Source organism: Megalops cyprinoides, chromosome 2 (genome assembly GCF_013368585.1).
Source record: "Megalops cyprinoides isolate fMegCyp1 chromosome 2, fMegCyp1.pri, whole genome shotgun sequence".
NCBI classification, from domain to species: domain Eukaryota; kingdom Metazoa; phylum Chordata; class Actinopteri; order Elopiformes; family Megalopidae; genus Megalops; species Megalops cyprinoides.
This window is the reverse complement of record NC_050584.1, coordinates 42052541-42076088: the sequence shown is the minus strand read 5'-3', so window position 1 is coordinate 42076088 and position 23548 is coordinate 42052541. Positions and strand designations below refer to the sequence as shown.

Here is a 23548-nt window from a genome sequence, read left to right as displayed (position 1 = left end):
CAGAGTACAGGGCCCGGCCTGCGAACACACAGCACGGGCTCGTGAACACCGGACCACATGAGAAGTGGGAAACAGCGACACTGACTCTGCCTTTAATAAAGTCCAGCACACGTAATCATCTAACTTGCCCATGCATGTCACTTCTTGAAATCCGTTTGGCGCTTTCCTATTTTCTCTCTCGTTCATTGTACATCCCAAGCACTTTACTCTTAAAATAGAGCACCCACACAAAACAATCTACAATTTTCCTAGTGCCTCTGCAGTTAAGCCACTTAAGCGCTAATGCTCTACAAATTCTGACAGGATGACTCATTTTGATATTGAAGAAAAGCTGTCTAACTTTATTATATTATAGAGACCGTCTGTGATTGTGAGTCATCAGTTCTGATTAAACTAAAAACAAAGGGAGAAACTCGCACACTCTCTGCAAACGACTGCATGCAGCGAAGATGATGCAAATAAAATGGGTATAAAACAGGAAAACGGCACATAAGGCTAAGCTCTGAGGTGCACAAACAGAACTGCAGCCAATAGGAATGTAATATTTTATAATGAAATGTGTGGAGGGGAGCGTGACTGGTAAGCTCTGTGTGTTCCCTCGGTGCTGCGGCTAAGATTATGCTCTGCGCCTGACGGGCCTGCGTGGCTGCGATAAGGCTCGAATTCCGACTGTGCCGATGTTAATCTCGGCTTCCAGGAGCGCATGCCTCGGTTTAATCCCTCCTCTCCGCTCCGCGAGAGGGATGTGACAACTTCAACGTTAAATGGAGCCGTCTTCCTTCTTTTTAATTCCGGTGGCCGAAACGGTCCTCCGGCTCTTGCACACGTCAATCCTCACGCCACCCTCCCCTGCCGCTTCATTTTCGTCGCTCACTCAATTGCTTTAATAGGAATTTTCCTCCCCACCATCGCGAAGGAATCAGATTCATGTCCATATATAGGCCTCGTATCCAGGCCCCATCACCAGCGTGATACAATCTGCTTACACGTGACCCTGAACCCTCTGTGACCACTGAGGGACATTCACACACATATGCAGGCTACCCTCACATTTGGAAAAGTGGTAAAAAGCTCAGTGAAATCTGGGGGAGGACCAATTCCTAAGCTCTTTTTCCCGAAAGTCCCAAAAGGATGCTCTGACTAACTTGGGCAGACCTGGGGAATTTCAGCCATCAATTTCTGTCACTCAACAGCCATCTGGTTTTTGGGGCACCCTTTCAGTTTCAAGATTAGTTGAAGGAAAATGGTGCCCTGAATGTGTGTTTTTTGAAATGAACTGATAAGACCATTGATAAGCACCAGATTTGTTTCATTCACATCATTTCCACTGCGCAATAAAACCAAACACATCAATATGAAACTAGAATAAAATCCTAACGGCTGTTAAAAGGGCAATGTGTTTAGGAGAGCAAAACACAAAAATCAAAAGCAAAAATCCAAAGCAGTTCATAACTAATCAAACAAACTTCATTTGAGCCAATCACTCTGCAGACAAAAGTGAATCTTTTTCAACAGATGAACAGAATATTGCTGGATAGTATGAGAAAACAACGCTGTAAGTAAAGAACAAGGGGTGAAGCAATGAGGACGAATTTGAGCAATGAAGAAGTGGAGACATGACAGTCCTGTATAATAGCTCCAACAATGTGTCATATTCCCTGCTCCCTACCCGCAATTTCATCCAGAGAGAACAAGCTAAACTTCCAGAAAGCCAAAACCGCCTTCAACTTCCTAATACGAGGCTGCAAAACCAGGCAGGGAATCCCCTGATTTCACTGGCCAGGAAGCAGGAGCACCATTAATTACTGGTATTGCCTCAAGACAACAACCTGCATAAGCAGCTCTCATTGTTACTTTACAAAAGTTGACTTTTTAAAAACAACAGTCAGCCCCCTGCCTACACACACATACATGTACACACACATATATACACACATACACAGATACACACAAACACACCCACTCTGTCTCTCCCCCCAAGATTTGCAATACATCAATTCACTGCGCTCAATTCATTTTTACATCCCACATAAATCGAGGCGAATTAGCGGGTGAGATTTGCCTGGCAGGGGCTCGCTCCTGTGTAATCAGAATGCTAGCAGTCCCCTGCTGTGTGGCCTGGGATAACCTTTATGGCCAGAGTCAATAAGCAGCAGTACTTCATTCCAGACTGGCCAGTCTACTGCACTGTACAACCAATTAGAGCTGCGGAATCTGGACAACTAAAGAAACCAAGGAATAAGAGCTGTATGCTTTAACTGTAACTTTTGTGTGTAGTGCAGTTAATATTGCTGGTAGACCAAAAGGCACACATATTTCAGACCATTTTCTTCTGTTGTGCTGTTGTAAGGTGCCTTGTTGCTAAGGAAAAATGGCATCCATCTTTTTATACACATGGCCCGCAGTTCCATAGAGGGAACAGTTAAGAGAGAGGACAGCTGGAGTGAAAATTTCACATCAGGAACACTGAGGCCAAACCATGAAGTTCAAATCCTAAAACCTAACGGTATACAGAGACAAAAATAACCAAGCAGACACACTGTATAGAACAGACATTGTACAATTCTCCTGCTCCCATCTTTAAGTGGCAGCAAGTGACTCATTGTTCACAGAAATCTATGAGCAATTGTTTAAGTGTTATGTTTTTGATAAGAAAACAGACTGTCTTCCACCAGAGATAAGAGTTAGAAAGATTCAGAAGTCATCTGTAGTTAGAATTGTAAGGAGTCATTAAAACATGTTTCCACAGACCAACCTTAGGACTGAGCTATCTGTGAATCAGTGTGCCGATTTATACTGCAACTAACTCATCCTCACTAGCTGCTGGTTGTGTAACATCTTTAGATGCTCCCTTGAGTCGACTACATTGTCTCAGTAATGCCTTTGGCTAACCCCAGTTAAGGCCAATCAGTGAAAATACAACTTTAGAAGGGAGCGGCTTGCCCACAAAGGTTTCTGGTCAAAACATTTTGACTTTATTCCTTACAAAGGGTTTCTATCCAATGTATAGGCCCACTCCATTTTAAAGAATCACTTCAGAACAAACTGTCAAATTTTCCTGCATTACACAAGCACAAAAAGCCATGAAGTGTGACATTCAGCTCAGCTGAAAGAAATTCAAAACATTATTTTGCAATTGCCTGATTGCAGCATTCCCTAGTTTCCCCACTCTTGAGTACAAAGATATGAACTGTGAAAATGAAAAAAGATCAGATTCCTGACTTTGGGACTCTGCTTTCACAGCCAACATTCATTTTTTGTTCCTTTAACAATTTCACTCTTAAAGCCAAGTGACACCAGAACACCTTCAGAGCTCCCCCAGTAACAGGAGCTTGATTTATGAGTAGAGAGAAGAACCTGCTGTATTGTGTTATCACAGCATGTGTGCTTCACCCGAATCTCACACACTCTGTGGACAAGCTGAGGCAGCCTTCTCAGAGCGAGCTGGGATATCCAGACAGGTCTGCAAGTCCTTGCCAATTAGCAGAGAGTCGGGCAGCGGCGTTTCTAAGAGAAACTACCGCAGGGGGGTGCAGTATTTTTATGTTCCAACGCTTCATTCTCCTTGAGCATACTTCTGAGGTGCCTTTATTGTGTCCCGGTAGATTACAAAAAATTCACCATCAAAGCGCTCTACCTGAGAGGGACGAATCACGGTAAAGGATGGGGACAGAAGGCTCCCTTTATCGGTCTGTATCGCAAGTGCCCCACTGCCCTGAGAGGGAAACGCGGTCGGGCAGCGTGACAGTGAGGTGGCACTCGCGGCCTGCCGAGCTGCTGAGGGTGGGCCACTTTCACTTACGGTAAGTTGCGCACCACTTTTGGCAGAACAAAAGGGCCACTTGCAAGGAAACAAAAAGTGACGTGCAGACCCCCAACCCAAGCGTGAGGGGGGGGGGGGGGGGGGGGGTGACAGTGCGAACCCACAGAATCTACATACCGTAAATGATGGAAAGCGGATGCAGCCAGGCAGTGATGTCAACTGAGAGTGCAGCGTCGAAACACAACCCTTTCTCACACAGGAACACGCTACGCTTGGCAATACCTACTGCAGTCCTTTAAAAGCACTTCCCAACAAATGTTGCACTTCATAAAAAAAATCTCTGATACCCAGAAATGGCCTAAGGTATCAGTGTCAAAAGGAAGAGCAACAACACTATCACAAAATAATAATAAAAAATCCTCCCTCGTTAAAAACGATTTATTACTCAGACAAACAAAAATGAAACACGAGCAGGTGTCTCCACACAGGCAGCATGTCCTTATCCAGGGTATCCAACACATACCCGGTTTCCAAGGAACAGTGTGACCCTCAAGGACAACTGTGCCGATCAGAGATTAGCGTGCAACTCAATATAGCTTAGTTTTTACAGTGTCCTCCCACTGAAGCTTCATCTGTTCAAGAGAGCGCTCTGATTCCACAGAGCGCAGTGCATTTGCAGACGAGGCAGACAACTGCTGCAGACACCTGTAGGCCCGGCCCCTCAGCTGGCAGGAACTGCTCATTGTTATCTGCGATACAAACGGATGACTCCGCTCTCCTCCGCAAGCTTCCAGTAACACACTTGGCTCGCCTTCACCTCAGGCATGAAATAATCCTGGCTCTTCAGCATTCTGGGTGTAACCGTCAGATCACAACATCCTTGGGCTGGAAATGGCTAATTACACAGACTCAGACGAGCATCAAGCTTTGTTCCTCTGCATACTTTTTCAGCTTCTATTGTACTCCTTTGAAACAAAGGACACTAAATACGAGTCCATATGCTAAATTACAGACAACTCATACTGTTCTGAAGCAACAAGCAAGTTCTAGTTCTGAAACTAATTAACACGCCACATTTGAAATATTTGCATTTTCACTAGAATCTGCTGGTGAAAAAAAACGATCATGCTTTCATTCCACCAAACCAACTAGCCCTGCAGAGTGAATACCCAATGTATACTGCTAGCATTAGAACACACACAGAGGAAAGCAGAATTTAAATAACCTTTAAGTCCACATCAAACAACACACTGAACAACACTCTACAGTATTTTTACACGACAAATAGCATTGGTAAACAGATGCCATTCAAATGTACCCAGTGGTAGCATTACAGTGGATTAATCATTTAAGTGGCTCATAAGCCACCAAGCCAATAATAAGTAAATGCATGTTCAAGTCAATTTTGCAGCAGAGAGAAGATGACAATCATTGAAATTTCAGTGTCGTGTGACAAAAAACAGTTGTTCCAGAATATGTTCAAATGAACTGCCTCGAGGTAGTAGTGTTCTGAAGCTTTTAAATAAAAATAGTCATGGTTTATTTGCACTGTGCTTTCCTTTCCTTGCTGGGTCAAAATCAGCAGCTAGTAGTGAAGGGCAGTAGGCACAGTAGCATTCTTTGTCTTGAATCCATATAGCTGTGTAGGTGTCTCAGCCTATAATATGATTTGTATCTATGAATAAACAATAAAAAAACAATAAAAAAGCTTAAAATGAAATGAAAATGCTTAAATAATGGCAAGATAACTTGAAGAACTGTAGGTCCTATTAAAATAATATTAGGCCACGTTAATGTTTGAACTAATGGCTTTGACCTAGTTTAGGTCTGGTTTGGAAATTTCCTCATAATTAGTTATTATTAGTTATTTGCTAATGTGAGAACGCCCTGCTTTTAAACCCCTGATAGACAACACTGATTTGGAAATGATTACAGTGCAATTTATGGGGAAAAGCAGTTATTTAAAAGAAGTGAAGAGCTTGTCAGCATCAGAAGTAGTGTGAGAGCAAAAGTAATGAAATACCGGTTTGCCCCAATCTCATATTTTAAAAAATTTAATAAAAATATGTTTTGGAGTTTCAGCAAGAAGTCTCTACTATAAATTGACAGACAAAGACAACTGCTCGCCAACTGAGCCATCGTAAGACCTACACAACTGCAACTGAAGTCACTCTGTTACCAATTCCTCACTCTTACTGGAAGCCTAAAATGGTGACTGTGATACAGCGTGCTTATTCTGAGGTAAACACTGCTCAGGGTGCAAAAAAAAAAAACAACACAGCCTTTAGTATTAATGCATTCCATTCCCAAAATGATACAGTACTTCCTCAGCACTATCTGTGGGACAGGCCTTCTGCTATTCTTGAGGCTGGCAAACAGCGGGACAGAATGTAAGGCTCTTGTTTGCAGCTGTTTATACAGCAGCCAGACGTCTGGAGTCTCAGCAACAGCCACAAACTCTTCTACAGGGCAGGCGGAACGGTTAATCACCGGTGAAAGGTGAGGAGGAGGGGCCGATACGGTACACTTGCTACAGGACTTTGTGAACGTAAATACAGTTTAGGATGAAGATCACCATTTCCCGGTACAGGGAAGCACAGCGGAAACGCCATATATGCAGTCAGCTTGTAAAAACTAAGAACTAGGCAAAAGGAGCTTTAGACAAAATAACAGAACAAAGTCTGGATTCAATAAAATAATCAACTACATGTCTTTGTTGGCCAGTTGGGTATTCATTACACATGTCTAATCAAATATTCAAGGTAACACACACAGAAAAGTTACACCGGCATATTGGCTGCTAAAGGATCCGCTAGGCACCCAAAATTCAGACAGATGGTCATCGTTTCGCCCTAAACCACTTAAAGAAAACAGCACTCACCACCTTTGGCGGAGGCGGTCCCAGTGAACAAAATTTAGTCCAAAACTGCATCTGAGACATGAGTCCACAAGCTCCCGAGGAATAAACTGCGATTCAGTGAAAACGCAGGGTCCTTCCATGTGCTGGTGACTGAGCAGCTCCTCACAGCTGAGGCATTGTCAGTGGCCGGGAGGGGGGGACGGACGGACAGGGCACCTCCAGGGCTTCACTCCACACAGAGAGAGGACACACTCGCACAACAGGTAGGACACAGGCTCCTGACAAAGCCCACACTGCACTTCCTTCTAAAAAGACGAGTGACGGGTATTTGCATGAAGGTTTAGTCATATTGATTGTGGTTAGTTCCCCATTGCTAAAGGTGGTGAAGAGGGGAGGGGATGAAGAGAGGAGGAGGGGAGGAGCTTTCAGGAAATGATGCTTTTGTTGGTAAGTGACTGAAGTTACTGGCAGTCAAGCCCATTTTACTGTACATGGTGTAACTCAACCGCATTTGTAGTGTAAACACTGCAGCATGCTGACTGTCTCCTTCAGTGTTGGAACAGGCTCTGTTTTATTTTAGATAGATGCAGAGAGATCATTATTTAATGATTATTATATTTAGTAGCACTGTTACGGCCCTATTATTTCAGGAACTGGATTCTTCTTCCTGACAGATTTTGCTCTGTGTATTGAAGTAGTTCTGACGGTCGCCAAGAGGTCTGGATCGCTATATTTACTTCGCAAACGAGGTTATTCATAGCAATTGACAGCATTTATAAATGCATTACTCATAAATATATTCAGCTAAGTTTGACATGTCTATATTTTTTCACCTGCGGTGCAGTGCGTTTCATGAATGCAGTCTAGTTAAAAATACAGGACTAATGCCTCACTTTTCAAAACATCCTTCCTGTCAATTACAGCCTGTTGACGTACAAGCTCTTACTACACCAAAAAAAAAAAAAAAAAAAAATCTGCCAATGACACTGAGAAAAAGTTTCAGTTTTTTCACCACTTCAGATCAGAACTTAACTGAATGCTGGGCGAAACACTTTAAACACAAATCCAGCAGGCCTGCAATAAACCAAGAAAAGAATGGTTCTGGATGTCACCAAAGTAACACCAGAAAGAGTAGGGGTGACATCCTTGATATCAAATTCTTGATAGTAACCGCAGTGGACATACCAGGCTATGGGAAAGGGCTGGGCCAGAAGACGCTACATTTTACATTTACATTTATTTATTTAGCAGACGCTTTTATCCAAAGCGACTTACAAAAGTGCATACAGTAGGTACAGCGACAGTACGGGGACAGGATGTGTACAGTTCCACAATGAGACAGTTCTCAGCTGAGAGCAAGGTCTGTTTGAGGACGCAGTACTATCAGATTTTTACAATTACAGCCTACAGGGCAACTAGTACGATATACTTTCGAACGGCAAACTTCAACAACTTCAAACGGCACCGGCCCCACGCAGCCCGGCACGGAGACAGAGCGGCGCTGATCCGACGGCATCACGGCCGGGAATCGGGACCCTTGTGGCTCATAGCTTGCGATGCACCACGTGGATGTCTGCGAGGATGATTCACTGCTAATCAGTCTCTTACGCTCGACTCAATTTCTTATGAGGTGCCACAACTACTGGAGAGATTGTACTGCAGCTGGGACCGTTTGTAACCAGTTTGAATCATGGCCACTCAGGCACATGCAATCTTTCAGGTGTAATTCTCTGACAGGAGGTTAAAGTGCTGGAAAAGAGACCAGATAATGGGATGATCTAGACAAACAACTTGATAGACTACTTGATAACACATTGCAAAACAATTTAGACTATCTGCCTCTACCTGGCAGTGTACCTCTGCCATAAAAAGACCGTTGGGTGCACAATTCTCTGATTCACTTCCTTCTTGAATGAAAAGAAATGATTAGAGATACCAGTCTACTTTTATTTGGTGTGCCTTCCAAGGAAACAGCAGGCAAATTATGCAAACAGTAAATGAATCTCACATTACACATTAAACCTGAACAAAAACAGCATTTGATTGCCTCTGAATGTTAAAGCTGACATCTTAGTTCTAGCTCACAAACTGCAGGTTTAATGATGGCGTTTGACAGATGAACAACTTATTCAATCTATAACACGATCTGTGTTGTCTGCTTCAAAGAAGCAGTGATGGCAGACCAGGACAATGAGCTCCATTCTCTGTACAGAACCTGGGCATGTGAAGTAGATACGCTGAGAAAGTACTTGTTCATTACTGCTGTCTATTACATAATATATGATGAATACAATACTTTGGAAACCGACTTTTACGCATGTTATGAGTCACAGCAATATTAGCAAAGCCAGGCAATCCAGTCTCCTCCCTCAGCCTTGCCAGGCTAGCATGGGAACAGAGAGACAGAAGGACAGAGGGACTGAGTGAGTGAGAGTGTGTGTGTGTGTGTGTGTGTGTACGCCCATATGCATGCGAGAGTCTGACTGTGAAATTATGTGAGGACACTATCTAGCACGCACACACAGACATATTTACAGGACTAGTTTATAAGGCAATGGGTAAGACATAGACCCTCCAGCTTTGAACGGGCTATTAAAAGAGTGTAGTGATGAGATGAAATTTAAATATGATACACAGTTTTTCTGTAAAATGATTCAGCAATTCCTGAGAATGTGAAACGAAGCCAAGAGTAACCCAAACATATCCTTAGGGAAACGATGCAGAATTTAGACCGTGCCTTAGACAGCCAAGGGAAGTATGTGTGTGTGTGTGCGTGTGTGTGTGTGTGTGTGTGGGTGTGTGTGTGTGTGTGTGTGTGGGTATCCCGGTCTGTGTGTGCACCTGTGTGCACGTATGTGAAGAAGCTCTACTCACTCCTTGCGGTTATACTGTGGTTAGCTCTTGGTGGTGTGCTCTTAATCTTCTCTTCCAGTAAGTGTTTGTGTTACATGTGCGAGTATTCGTCTGTTATATTTCTTAAACCCATCACTATCAAGGTGAAAAATTATGGAGGTCACTGTCACAGATCTGCATTTTTTCACAAGGATCAGAAACATTGTTTTACTGTCAAATAATTACGCCATATTGGGTAAAATACAAGGTGAGGCCCTCAGTTAAAGCAATGAAGAGCCTCTCCGTGAGTCTGCCATTACACATGATGACTGACAGGAGTGCTGAGCGATGGGGAGGGTTTCGGGGTTGGGCGCTCTCAGCCTGTGCCGTCTGGATGGCTACGCCTTGCTCCAGCCTGCCCCCCCTTCCCCACCCTGTGATGGAGCGATCCGTTCAGCCGTTCCTCACAAAGGAAAAGCCCGTCTCCCAGGAGAGCGGCACGGCTTCCGACTCAGGGCGCGCGCCCGTGTGCCATTCACGCACAAGAAGTGTCTCAAATTTAAACAGCCTAAAATGCGAAGGGGTCAACGTCCATGGAGCCCCGCAATAAATCCGTTTCAGAGGGGCTAGACTGCTTGAACTTCTCAACCCCTCTCCTCGCCAAATAACAAAGCGTGAGCTGGCTGCCCCTGTCTCGTCCACCGCATCTCATTTCCATACTCTCTGTGTGACAAATGACCCTGCCTTTCATTTGCTTTACAGAGGAGGGAGGCGGATGGTACATCAACATTTTAATCAGACTGAACAGGAGGCTGGCATTGGGCAGCATATAAACGTTTATATTTTCCAGGCACTGGTTTTACAACTGAAATAAAAAAGACTCTGAAGGCAAGATTAAAAAATAAATCTTTAAATCATAGAAATATGTGAACATTCCAAAACAAAGAATTAGCCTACTGTTTGCAGTAAATGTCAATTCAGTTCTTTTTAAGTAAGGTTAAAAAATAAAGAACTGTCATAAAAGCATGATTTTCTCAAGTGGCTGACTTCCATCGTTAAAAAATGCTGAGCACAGTTATTATTTACTCACTTCACATTAACTTCCTGTAAACAGCATGCATTGCCTCCCCTCACAATATGAGGATATCCTGATTGAGCTCAATGCTCACAAACAACCAAGCAGCACCGCATGGCAGAGTGTGTCTCACACCAGACAATTTCATCACTGTGGGGTACGACTACTAAGACACGAGAGGGATTGTCAAATGTCTTTTCCCCTGTCACACACAGGCTATTACTATTATTTTTTTTTTTTACATTTGGCATGAAGTTTTAAAGCTTTGCTTAAATACTGAACCTTTACACTTAAATGCTGAACATTCAAAACCTGCTACAGTGGAACTGAGAGACAGCACACAAAACTTTGCTCTGATCTACAACGCACTGAACTACCCTGGAGTTAAATTCACGAAGATCAATAACAGCCCTTAAAAAGACATAGTTACAGTTACAAGGGTACTTCTGCTGGGCTTCATAACCATAAATGATGAGAATGGAGGTAATACTCAAAAGCAGTGCCCAAGTTTAACCCAGCAGTTTCTGCTGCGTGCAGAATTCCTTTTGGCCTTCACACAGCAGCTGAGGAGCATCACAAACAAGAGTGCTTGCAGCGTGTAGCACCTGAGCTAGAGACCATCTCACATGCCATGTTCACCATACAGCTCCACGCTTTGCTCAGTCAGAGAAAATTCCTGTGAAATACATTTTTCCCCAAACTTTTCCAAAGGCTCTCCCAAATGACTGGAGGTCTGAGCGGGGTGAGAAAAGGCAAAGGTACATGACATTTGACAGCACTGGGACACAAAGACCCCCCTGACTAATAACAGCAAAAAAGTCAGATGTAACTGGGCAAGGACGCCATGAATCACAAAATAAATCACCAGATTTAATACAAACAAATGAGATACCCAGCTCCCCTACGATCACTTCCTCAATTAGAAACTGCCATTCGAGTTCACCACTTAAGTTACCGGATGTTTGCTTAAAACAATTTACATTTTAACAGCACTCACAAATTAAAACTAAGCCTAGTTCCACATAATAATGCTGGGCTAGCAACAGCATGTGGAGCTCTGAGTTTTCCTGTTTCCTGAGAACTGAGGGGGTGGGTTGAACAGTGAAATATGGTTTGAGTCAGATTGCATCACTCATGTACGGCCACTTCTAGGCCCCGAATTCAGCCCTCAGCAACAACAAATTGCTGATACATTAGTGCTCAGTGGTGCCAGCAAGCAGGAAGGCATTTCTTCGACCCTTCCACTAGCACTTGGAGGGCTGCATGCAAGGTTCAAAGGACTTTCGTTACAGACAGAGCTCCCCTGGTTGCAGAACAACACCAGTTACTTCATAGCTTCTCTTTTTCTGAGAACACAGACACAAGGGGGCTATTGTCTAAAAACAGCCCTTGGGTAAATCATTACATTTCTTCAAGGTAATTTTTAGGACATCAACCATGTTACCAACGAAACAGCTAAAGCCGCAAAAAATGATGATCCGAGAGTAGGTTGGAAAAATAATAATAATAATAACCACACATTTGTGCAAGCTTTTGGTGGGACTGTTCCAGCAACATGAATGACCTGAGATGAACGAAAGCACATTCAGCAAACAGCACTTCCCAAGGGGCATGTTTCTGAATACCAAATACGGTGAAATGGTAAACAGCTTTATGCATTTTAATTAACATGCAAAACACTGAGCCTGAATACAGAACTGGTGGAAATCACAACGGCAAAGCAGATACATCATCCACAAAAAAGGCAAAATGAAAGCACCCACTGCTGGCTGAGATTCAAGCTCAGAAAAACATGGTGGACGTACCCACCAGCTAATCCACTACCAGATGTTTATGGTTTGCATTGCACCTCGGGTCACTGGTACATCAATGAGATGCATTTTCCATGATTAAGGGCTGCTTTCAATAGCCCAGATTCAGCAATACCTCACCACGGCTGTACATTTGTCACATTTACATACACTGTCAGTGCATGTCATCGCCGGCCAGGACCTCTCTCTCCCTCCAAGCTCACTACGTGATACGTTTGCACACTTGGCTGAAGAGGGCCAAACAAAGATTGTTGCCTGCATTGTGCCATTACAGAATGCTGCATCTCAGGTAGATGCACTACAAAAACAGGGGGAAAGCTGTTTTTAATTACTCCTGAATTAAACACTTGACCTCTTCATGCAAGCAGAATTATACACGCTACACATGAACAACATTTGTATAATAATAATGCATTATTTCGTTGCTAGCAACCTGAGTTTAAATATTTGACTATGGTTAACTAGCAATAACTAGTTTGCAGTAGAAATTATGTAGGACAAAACACCCATCAGAAGTGATCACAAAATAATGTTGAGCAGTTGCATAATTTTTTTGTTTCCTTTCATTTCCGTGTCACAAAACCCCAAAGTTCCTTCCACACAGGCAGCTATCAATAATGTACACATACAGAAAAGTCACTCACATTTACTACTCTGACAGGCTTTACTATCTGGCATGTAGAGGCAGACTGAAGGTAGTTAACCTCTGCACAGCTCAAGTGGGTCTGATGTCAGTTATACCCACAGAAATTCAAGACAAACGTAAACCACAATTTTGAATGGCCCTGACACTCCAATCGACACCTGAACGTGAACAGTGAGAATGAGCATTAGTACCTCAGTGAAAAATACCAACAAAGTTGGTAGTGTGTGCTGCTGACTATTGGTGCTATACCCTGAGGGCAGAACATCCTAACTTCTGAGAACCAGGTTTGAGAAACAGAAAAACTGGTTTCGCGGATTTAAAGGAGATTGTCCCTTCAGTGTGGGGCCTTTTAGCTCCACAGGGGTGAAGGAGCACCCGGCTTCAGCAGGCTTGAGTCTAAGGCACCCAGGCTGCAAAGTGTCAGCAACTGATCAGGTGATTTCCCATGACCTCATCCGCCGCAACGGCTTGTTCCATGTTGTCTGCTGGCATGATCTCATCGCGCAAACAAGGAAAATAAAATCAAATGGCACGGCTTGGGCGTACTGCAAACAGAGAATAGTGGATACTATTCACAGCAGTCTGTGAGGAAGCTAGGCTGAAAATTAATGAAACATGGAACCTGGGGGGTTGGCTACTGAAAATGGCTACTTCCCTAGGTCTCCCCCTCACTGGGGTATTCCTGGAGCAGAAGACCCCAAATTGTAGTACAGCTGAGTCTCACCCAGTGTGAATCTCCCTCAGGTGACAATGAAAACACAGACAGTTGGACGAAATGCCAGAGTCTGCAAATGATGTCTTAAAAAACCAGCACATACCTGAGCAAAGTCTCCGTTCCTGGGGAGGCTGAGGGAGAAGTCCACATCGTGGAAAGAGGGGCTGAACATTTCCATGTGCATATCTGAAGTGGTATTCAAGTGGTATTGCCTAGAAGAATAAAGAGACGGACCAGCTGGTCAGACATTGAGAGATCGCCTCTGTCCTCATTCAAAAGGGGACTTCCACAAAAGAACATATTACTAGCCAACACACCAAGTTCACTTCAGTGTTGACTCAAAGAGATAAAAAACAAACAATATACAGAACAATCTGCTGAAATTAAAAAAAAAAAAAAAAAATCGGGACTACAATGATAACCTGTAACTGATTTGACAAGAGAAATGATTTGTTTCATTTCAAGGACCAAACAGAAATTCCAGGAAATCACATGATTGAATAATATGAATAACTGAATAATCAAATCAATCTCACACTGTACCAGTACAACATGGTGGCTTAGCTGATCAAGTTGCCTAAACAAAGGCACTGAATGAAATGATTTCATGAACTCATCCAAAGGAGATGGAATACAACATATTGAAAAGTAGTCACAATAACCTTTCTCAACCCCCTACGAGAGAACAAGCAAGACCTTTCCCAACTTCTTTCACAGAAAATTTACACATCTGTTCCCTTCCTGTTACATCAAGAATGCACATAAAAGTGTGGTTATATGCCACCCTTGTAGTATGCTAATGGTTAAACACATCAGAACTCTTATGAAATACACTTGAAATCTAGCCTTATGTACGAACATGTAATTCAACAGATAATTCACATCCCCACACACAGATAGAATTATCTGATGTGGTTCTGAGCCATACCACAACACTGTGTCCATTTCTTATAATGCTTTGGATTAATATAAAAATTGACAAGAGCCTGTCCCTACCTTTCTTCCTGGTTTAAAGTCAGGCTCTGTCAGGATGAAATATTATTCTTGCCTGGACACTGTCCAGGGACAGTCCTTCTCCCAGCCTGAGACTACAGTCTGTCTCTGGGCTGAGAGCTCCCTCACTACCCTCAGAGCTCAGGTCATATGACCCTGTCTCAGAAACTACTTTCAGTTCTACCACTATCTCCAGCGTGAATCACTTCCTTATGGAAAATCACCAGCTTTCGTCTAGGAAAGTCCAATGTTTGCCCCAGCTGTTCCAAGCACTAAATAGAATTCACAAATAACAACCAAGAACAAATTACAAGATATCTGAACAAAAGAGAAAGCACACTTAAAATAATAACAAAGGCTTTTAATAAGATACTTAGCTCTTGGTTTTGTTTTGAGTCAGAGTCCACTTCACTATCAGAGTAGTCATAAAATCACTGGCTACAACAAATTCCATACAGCCAGTGATCATGGGACATTCATTTCATCATATTCTACACAAAAATAATATTTAATTTTTTAGGTAACTGGAGAGTGAATTCTTACTGGATTTGACTGTTGGTGTTCTCACATATTTATACAACTTCAGATTGCTTTAATTCAGCCATAACATGGGTAGTGTAACATGCTTTCAGTTTTAATGGGAGTCTTTCTATCTAAACAGCCTCAGTGTTCCCTTTCCAATAGACATACCTCATATCATATGAATTATGATCTCTTCCTAGAGTCCAGTGCATGTGGAATGTTCCTATTTTCTCAAAGCAAAATAGATCATCTTTGTGTAGAATATACATGAGGGAACTGTGGTTAAAATAACAGGCTAAATGTTCCAGGAAAAGTTTAATATTCCAGAGCTGTGCGCACAGAAGTGTGGAGCGTCGTCGGAATGTTTGCTGACAATGCTTGCCAAGACTGTGATATCACAGTCAAATCAAAGGAGGGGATTTCCAGGCTCCAGGTAAGGCTTTGGAGCCCACAGCGTTGAGCTCTACCCAGCCCATTCCACAGTAATAGATAGGCAGCTGTTCTGCTGCAGGGCCAGCAATTCACTTTTTCATCTTCGTATGAAGTTTTACACACTCCAAGAGCCAGGTGTAGCTTACCATTTGGAGATCAGCTAGACGAACTGTGAAGCTTTAAGTTCAGACTGCTGCCTTCCTTTCAGAACTTCATCCTTCCCTAAGCCCCTTCATTAACACTTTCAAGTCATTATCCTCTTCCGCGTCTCAAACCTGTGTTGCACAATTGTGGCCTAAATCCAATTAACGGCCTAGCTGAGGAATCAGAACAGGATGGACCAGCCTTTGAAAGTTAACCCTTTGCTTTGGGCAGATTAGTATCTTAGACAGGGATAAGAAATCAGTCAGGCGGAGAGTATACATTTTGGGGCTGCCTTTGACATTGCTTTCCAATTCAGAAGCAGCACCTAGATGTGACTTTTTTCCCTTCAAATTATGTTTGTGTACGCACTAGGGATGGGTGATATCCAGCACCCAAACAGTTACACTTCCCACACTCCCTCCTCCTCTCATGACAGAACAGCAAGCTCCCCCTCCCACCACTGGCCACATGTGGCGGTCAACAGTGGCAAGCCGTGTACAGTATCTCGCCCAACTGTTGAATGTGGCGTTACAAAACATGAGGTGCTATATGTATGACTAATAGACCTACTTAAATTCATTACAGCACTGTTTTCCTTTCCACAACCAGGAAGGTAAACGGGAAGGGAACCACTCAGGAAGTGCTAGAGGGAAAAGTCAATCACTGATACGAGTGACAATCTGTTTACCTTTTATTTAAAGCTCGGCACGATGTATCTTACAGCCAATGTGAAGTTGATTTTGAGTCAAGAAGCAACTTATTATGTCTGTAGTTTTATTCTAACTTTAGGCTATCACCTTCCATGTGCATCTTCAGCTTGGAGCTCCCTCTTCCACATTTTATCTTACTCAACATCTCTCTCCACTTTTTGTTGCGTCTCTGTGGCAAACGCTAACATCGTACAGAAAATGTCCATTTACATTTATTGGCACCTCAAGATGCTACTCATTTGCTATTTTTCATTGGTGGTTTCTCCTTGTATGTGAAAACCTGCTATGAACAGGAATCAGCAAAAATATAGAAAAATACCACTTGCAACTTGTGAGATGCCAGGAAAAGCAATTACCGCCAGTCCTGGGGCCTGACCCACAGCACAAATTCAGGTTCTAATATGAGGTACAATTCTGAGGTGCTTGCACGAGATTTCAAGAATCACTGCAAACTTGGAAGGTCACCTAAAAAAGCTAAATGGGAGGTAAAATGGTGATGTGTGCACCGGCCTCTAGGCAGCACCGTAGCTAGCTGTCACTGTGCAAGGGCCGATTTGCACAGAGCCAGCACCATCCTGTCATCTGCAGGAGACCAGTACATAACACACCAAGCACAATAATACCCTAGCCCCTCTCCTTCAAAAACAAAGTGGGAAAGGATGATAAACCAAGTATACTTTTCAGAGTTTGTTGACAAAAGAAATTCTCTTTCTCATTTCGAAAAAGCCTCTACTGAGTATTATTGCCACAGGACTAAAATATGATACTTGAGTCTTAACTCTTGACACACCTGCTATTTTGCTTTCCAGAGTCAGAGGAACATTGCTCGGAAAGCCTAGGTTAAAGTAATCCTTTGAACAGTTTTTTCCCCCCTTGAGGCTGGAAAGAAAGACCTTTTCTGTTTCCTCCCCTTCCATCAGAATCGCCCAGAGAGATAAAAAACATACCCCCAGCCTCAAAGGACTTTCTGGACAAAGAATCCACTCAACTGACTGCTGTGGTTTATGGTCTAATTTTGGGAAAAGAAAGAACACTAAAACAATGGCAAAAATAATTAAACCACACTATTTTCATTTTGGATGCTGAGAGTTTCGATTCATTTTAGCAATAATTTAGTAATGTTTGTTTCATGTTTTTTCAAGCTGGGAGAACTATGACTTTCATAACCAACATTAGAAAGAATGGGAACACTAAAAGAAGTTGTTCCTGTGCTGTAGAGATTTCACCTGAAAAAATGACAGAATGCTGATTTCCTTCTCTTTATTTTCCCCCCAAGAAAGACACTAAGTAGCATCCATGTTACATCCAGCCTTCAGTTCAGTTAAAATGAACCATCATCACACTTTCATGGTATTCTCACAGGTATTCAAATCATTACCATCACTACCACAGCACTCACACGTGTGTCTCTGCCAATGTGACCCTTTACCCACTTTTTCAAAGTTGGGCGACACTGCAGAAGTCCCCCCCACTGTTATTGTGGGATAAAACGTCAGGCACTGGAGGGCAGGAAGACCTTGTGCGATTTTAACCAGGGCTATGATAATGTTTCACTGGACCAGAGACATTTCAGTGTGCTTTTTGAACCACCCAGTCCCAGCTTTGCATAAAACATTAAACAAACCCGCTTTAAATGTCTCATGATTATTTAATAGCAGGGGATGGGGTGGGGGTGGGGGGGGGGGGGGGGGTGACAGTGACAAAAGCTGTGCATGAGTGAGGCTGCCACCAAAGCAGAGCGGAGAACAAAGCCACACATTTACATTCACTACTAAATCCGGCCTGTATTTTCACTTACTTGCCGCACAGCAACCCTTGCACAGACTCATGTGCCTGGCACACCTTCCTCTGGCTAAATCCACGCTGTGTCTCAATGACTTCTATAAATACTCTCAGTGCATTTCCGCTGTGCTGCCGGCAGACCTACTGCAGCAACGGGTAAATAAGCAGCGTGCTTCCTTTGTAACAGCCACATACATGTTCTCTCACATGCCAAGGATTTTAGCGCATGCCCTTTGACTGAAAACAGAAAGTCAATACATCTTTACAAAACTGGTACAATGGCAGTCATAACGTTAAATTGTTAACATCACTTAAATTTAATTCAAATGCTTATAAAACACTGTCCGTTTTGCCTGCCTGTTTTTTTATTTAAATCACAAATCAAAACAACATTTACACACCAAAACTCTACAACCTGATCATGACATACTAACAGAACAGAAAAAAACACATAATCCTCTTTCTTTCAGCCCATTTTGACAAAAGCAGAGTCATGCTTTCAAACAGCACCAGAAAACAAAGAGACACTATAAGAGGAGAGAAGAAAACTCCATCCCCCTCTGTTTGGGATTAGATTAAAGGAAGCTGACGTCTTAAGTGTCTGACATCTAAAACATCTCTGTCAAACTCTGAAAGACACAGCAAATAAAAAAATCAAATATACAAAAAACTATTAAATTACACAGAATGAAAAACAAAAAGAACACACTCTTTGGAGTAAAGGTTGAGATAAATAGCAAGATCTTATGGTCAAACTCAAAACACTGTGCTCACAAAGCTATTAAATTACATTAGGGGGGTCCCCACCCCTGCCTCAGGATACCCTAATCTGACTACTCTATCTGAACAATTTCCTGGACATGGAAGACTTGGGGGTGTTTTGTTAAAACCACTTCAGGAGGGACAGAACTCAATCCTCCCACTTTGCACTTTGGACTTTGAATGGCAAATCAAAGGAAGTGTTCTTTCTGTCAGGTGTGCTTCTTTCCTTACTCCCCTAACATTTTCCTAATATGTAAAAAATGAAGCAGTACTTCAATTTGATGTCAGATTTGTTAAGGCTAATCAAAAAATAAAAACTAAACATGAGCTCTAAATTCTGTCGGGTCAGAGGCACCAGAGCATAACACTGACACACCGTCTTAGCCTGGATGCTGTCTCTGCTGGTAGAGGCAGGAGGGTGCACTCTGGGAGGGGGGGTGTCTAAGAAGTGTGTGTGCAAATCTCATCCAACACAGTGAAACAGCCTCAGTCAGCACCCTGATGCACAGATAATGCCCTGCCAAGCAGCCCATTACAGGAAATTAATGAAATTTAATAAAGCGACTGGAGGCCACCCCAATATTTCCAGAGTGACAGCCCTGCGGCACCATTGGAAGACAACAAAGCCTCCCCCCCCACCCTTTCAAAATCACAGATCGGAGTGATTAACCTTTGATTTGCTTTGGAGTTCTGTGGCTCTTTGCATCCAATGCCTTAAAAATGTGCAGTGGAAGCACTTGATTTTACATTTTGGGTTCAAGGCTAACTCCAGTAAACACTGTAATGCAAGCCTGAATGGTAAGGTAAAACATCTCGCATATTACTGTATCTCAGACACATGGTTAGCTGCTGTTCCTGTAGCATGGCCATGTGAATAAATGGTTAACAAAACCTGTTCATAATCACCAAATATGGCACTGAAAACAAAATAATAACAATTTAATAACAACAATTTAAGAGCTATATTAACATTTACTCACAAGCCATTATATCATTTCTTTCCCTGCCAAAGGTGTTGTTCCTTATCCCACAAATACATGAATTCATCAGCTTGGAGATTGTTCTAAAGAATGCTAAATATAACCAAATGTCAGCAGATGTGTATGTGAGACTCGTTACTTACTGGTTTCCAGATTGCATAGGACAGTGCAAGTTATATGCAGTCTGCTGAGAGAAGCCCCAGGAACTAGAGGGGTACATCTGGCTCTGAAAAGGAGAGACACATTTTTTTTATTTAAAATATAATCAGCAGATATTCAGAGGATGACTTTCTCCATTGTATTTTTATTATGGAGTACAGTGGTGAGGTTTACCAAGTGCAGTAATTAATGTTAAGAGAAGTAATAAAAAAGTAATAAAAACTGAAGTTCACTGAATTCGTTATAAAACTCACAGTGGAGCTGAAAATAAACCCCCACAAATTCCAGTCCTACATAAAAACAAGGGTGCAGCAGGATGCTGGCTGTTTTCACCAGTGCATTCATTCCATAAAATACTATGAGAGGACACCAACAGAGTGCTCCTGAACAACAGTTTAAGGTTTCAATAGCTCCCTTTTTAGCTGTGTTCAGGTCAGGGAGAATGGCTACTGCTCGTCTGAGCAAGCACTAGGCTCAAGGCTGACCCTTATGCAGAGTGTGTCACGTGCCATCATCCATCTGGATGACCTACGAGAAGAAAGCGAGGAAGTGTTTCAAGGGTTAACATCAGATTCAAATCTGTTCAAGGACCCGCTCTTCTTATCAGCCACTCCATCAGAAAAGACTGAGACCACACATACGTCAGACATAACCCGGACTTAGTCATCAAGACATTAGTGTTTGAGCGGAAATGTTTGCTCTTTTTCAGCCCAACTGCTTCATGTTCCATTGATCCTTTTTGTGTGTGAATGAACTTCAGTGTGACTGGGAAACAGCGAATGGAAATTGTACACGCTGTAAATCTTTTTGCTTCATCAAACAAATTGTTTCTATGAGTGGACTGGAAAATTGCACACACTGATTCATGCAACAACTGTTTTCTCAACAAGAAGCTTTTCTTTTGGATGAAAAGAGCCGCTAGTATCCTCGACAAAGACCAAACACATAAAGGACACAATGTTCATTTAACAGTAAACCGCAATGACATTTTTCTCAGGATATGTACAGTATAAACAGATGGATGTTTTTCCCATGAAAATCAGAGAGGCTATCTGACTCAAAGTGAATGACACAGCCCTGAGAGGGACACATTCCAGCCTGTCTACAGAACGGGTCAGATGGCCGTGGATCCGAGTTGTGAGCGGGCTGTTTGGGCAGCGTACCTCCATGGCAGAGTGCAGCAGCGGAGTGGTGCCCAGGCCGTACATGGTGCTGTCCAGCTGCGGTCCCTCGGGGTGCAGGTAGTTCTCCCCGTCCATGACAGGAGGCGTGGAGAGGATGGGCATCAGGCTCGGGGCCCACACATGGCGCCTGGCCCGCGCAGCTCGTCAAACAACAGGCCTACTGCCACCGCGCTCTGCCCATGACCTGCGAACAGACAGGAGGTCACGTCACATTACAGCACTGTCATTTAGCAGACGCTCTCATCCAGAGTGACTTACATAGATGTTTTGTTTTTTTTCATGCTATCCATTTATGCAGCTGGATATTTAATGAGGTAATTGTGTGTTAAGTACCTTGCCCAAGGGTACAACAGCAGTGCCCCAGTAGGGAACTGAACCAGCGACCTTTTGGTTACAAGCCCTGTTCCTTAACACTATGCTATACCGCCACCCTACATGGACACAGAACCGTCATGATCTGCTCTGGCCACAGATTCGACAGGGAAGCCTACGAGGTGACCCTTGCTGGGTGAGAGGTCGGATCACGTTCCTCCCCACAAGGAAAAGAATCCCTCTTGGCCCTGGACTGGGCCCAAATCTGTCTTGACTTTCATTCAGAGCGTCCATAAGCAGCAGATCAACATAAAACAGCAATCAATAGCAAGTTCAGGGCCAGATGTCTATTAATCCCTATTTCAGAGGGAGTGCGTTAATGACAGATCAATAAAAAAAGGTGAAACCTGATATCAAGTCTGCCACACAGGAGAATAAATGATACGGTCCTCATCTTTGTCTAACCAGTAAGTCTGATCTAAAAATAAAAACATGCATATAATGTGCTCTTCACATGTCACGGCTCTCACTGTGCTATTACTCCTGACCCTGTACCTAACTGATGAAATTAGCTTAGTTGTGTCTACTGCGCACATTCATTCTGTTGTGGGTTTCTGATGATCTCGCTTAATTGGTGTGGCTGGTCATGCCCCGGCAGCCTGAGAAAGAGGGGGGAGGCCGTGAGCATTAAAGCCTGGCAACCGCACCAGAGAGGAGGATTCCCACCACAGATGTCCCCGTATCATCGGGGGGGCGGTCCACCCACGCGTTCCACAACAGCAGCTAATGCTGTGTATGCTGTGTATGACTCTCTGACACTGCCTTTATAATGGCAGGGAAAACAGACCTGCTAACCCTCTCCATGTGCTGGGGATATAAATCTTTCTGGGGGGGGGGGGGTGGGGGGTGGGGACCTCAAACGTGGGACTCTATAAGCAGCCCTTTGTGTTACCTAACCCAGCCAGTTCCCTGCTGTCGCCTGGCCGTGTGTGGCTGCTTTTATGCGCGCCGGCTCAGCCCGAGGGATGAATGGAGTCCTTGTGAGGCGGCAGCGTCACTTTGCGGAATAACACAGGGCTCTGACGGCATCCCCGCCAGACTGCAGTAACGCGGGCGAGCCGAAGCGTTTCACCTGCGCGTCCGAGCATGCGCCGCTCCCCTCGTGCCCCCCCCCCCCCCCCCCAACTCCTTAATCGTCACATGCAGCCTGGTTCAACAACGGACCCCCTCGAACCGCTACTTTCTCTATGCGTGACGAGTCGATGCGCAATGCAGTCACGGGTGCACGTCCTCCGCTGTCATCTCCCTGACTGAAGAAAACGGCAAAACTCCCGTCCCTGCATACTCACTAGAACTTGTACAGGGCTTGAGGGAACCCAACTGCAGCAGTCTCTCCAGCGCATCCTCCGCCCGCGGGCGGCGCGCCAGACCCCGCCAGGTGGACCGGCCCCCCGCTCTCCCAGGGCACTCAATCAATGATAACGCTTATTGGGCTTATTGGGCTATGAAATGGCCTCTTCCTGTAAAGCGCTGCCACTGCTGCTGGTAAACAGCAGACAGCCCCCACAATGCGCTCCCATTCACAATGGAGTATTTTTCACTCAGCAGAAAACTTCAATAATGCGTCAGCTACTATTTATACTCCTCATCTTATCTCCTTGATATGCTTCCTGTTATGATGTTTTGCAGTTATGGTAACTTAAGGAAAGCAGGCAATAACTGTACACCAACTTACTCAATAATCTAAAGACTATAATTCTTGAATCCAATCCTTTTTTTTTTCATAGCAATATAAATCTCAAAATCATGTACCATCACAGAATATGTATTATCTGAAAAACAGCATGACTAGGTGCTCTGGGTATT

General features: G+C 43.6%; 1 protein-coding gene across 4 annotated transcripts in view; it reads right to left on the bottom strand.

The window, feature by feature from the left end:
• Positions 1-23548, bottom strand: part of si:ch73-63e15.2 (protein strawberry notch homolog 2) — a 57074-nt gene that overhangs the window by 19226 nt on the left and 14300 nt on the right. For 2 of the 4 annotated variants that reach the window (XM_036520924.1, XM_036520925.1), the window contains exons 2-4: positions 21350-21554; positions 20171-20253; positions 13806-13914 (exon numbers count right to left, since the gene is read on the bottom strand). In XM_036520924.1, coding sequence (XP_036376817.1) covers positions 13806-13914; positions 20171-20253; positions 21350-21472 — 315 coding nt within the window. In that variant the 5' untranslated portion in view covers positions 21473-21554. Of the gene's footprint in view, positions 1-6644; positions 6992-13805; positions 13915-14698; positions 14775-20170; positions 20254-21349; positions 21555-23548 lie in introns of those variants that run through there. The other 2 variants (XM_036520926.1, XM_036520927.1) reach the window with 2 other exon arrangements.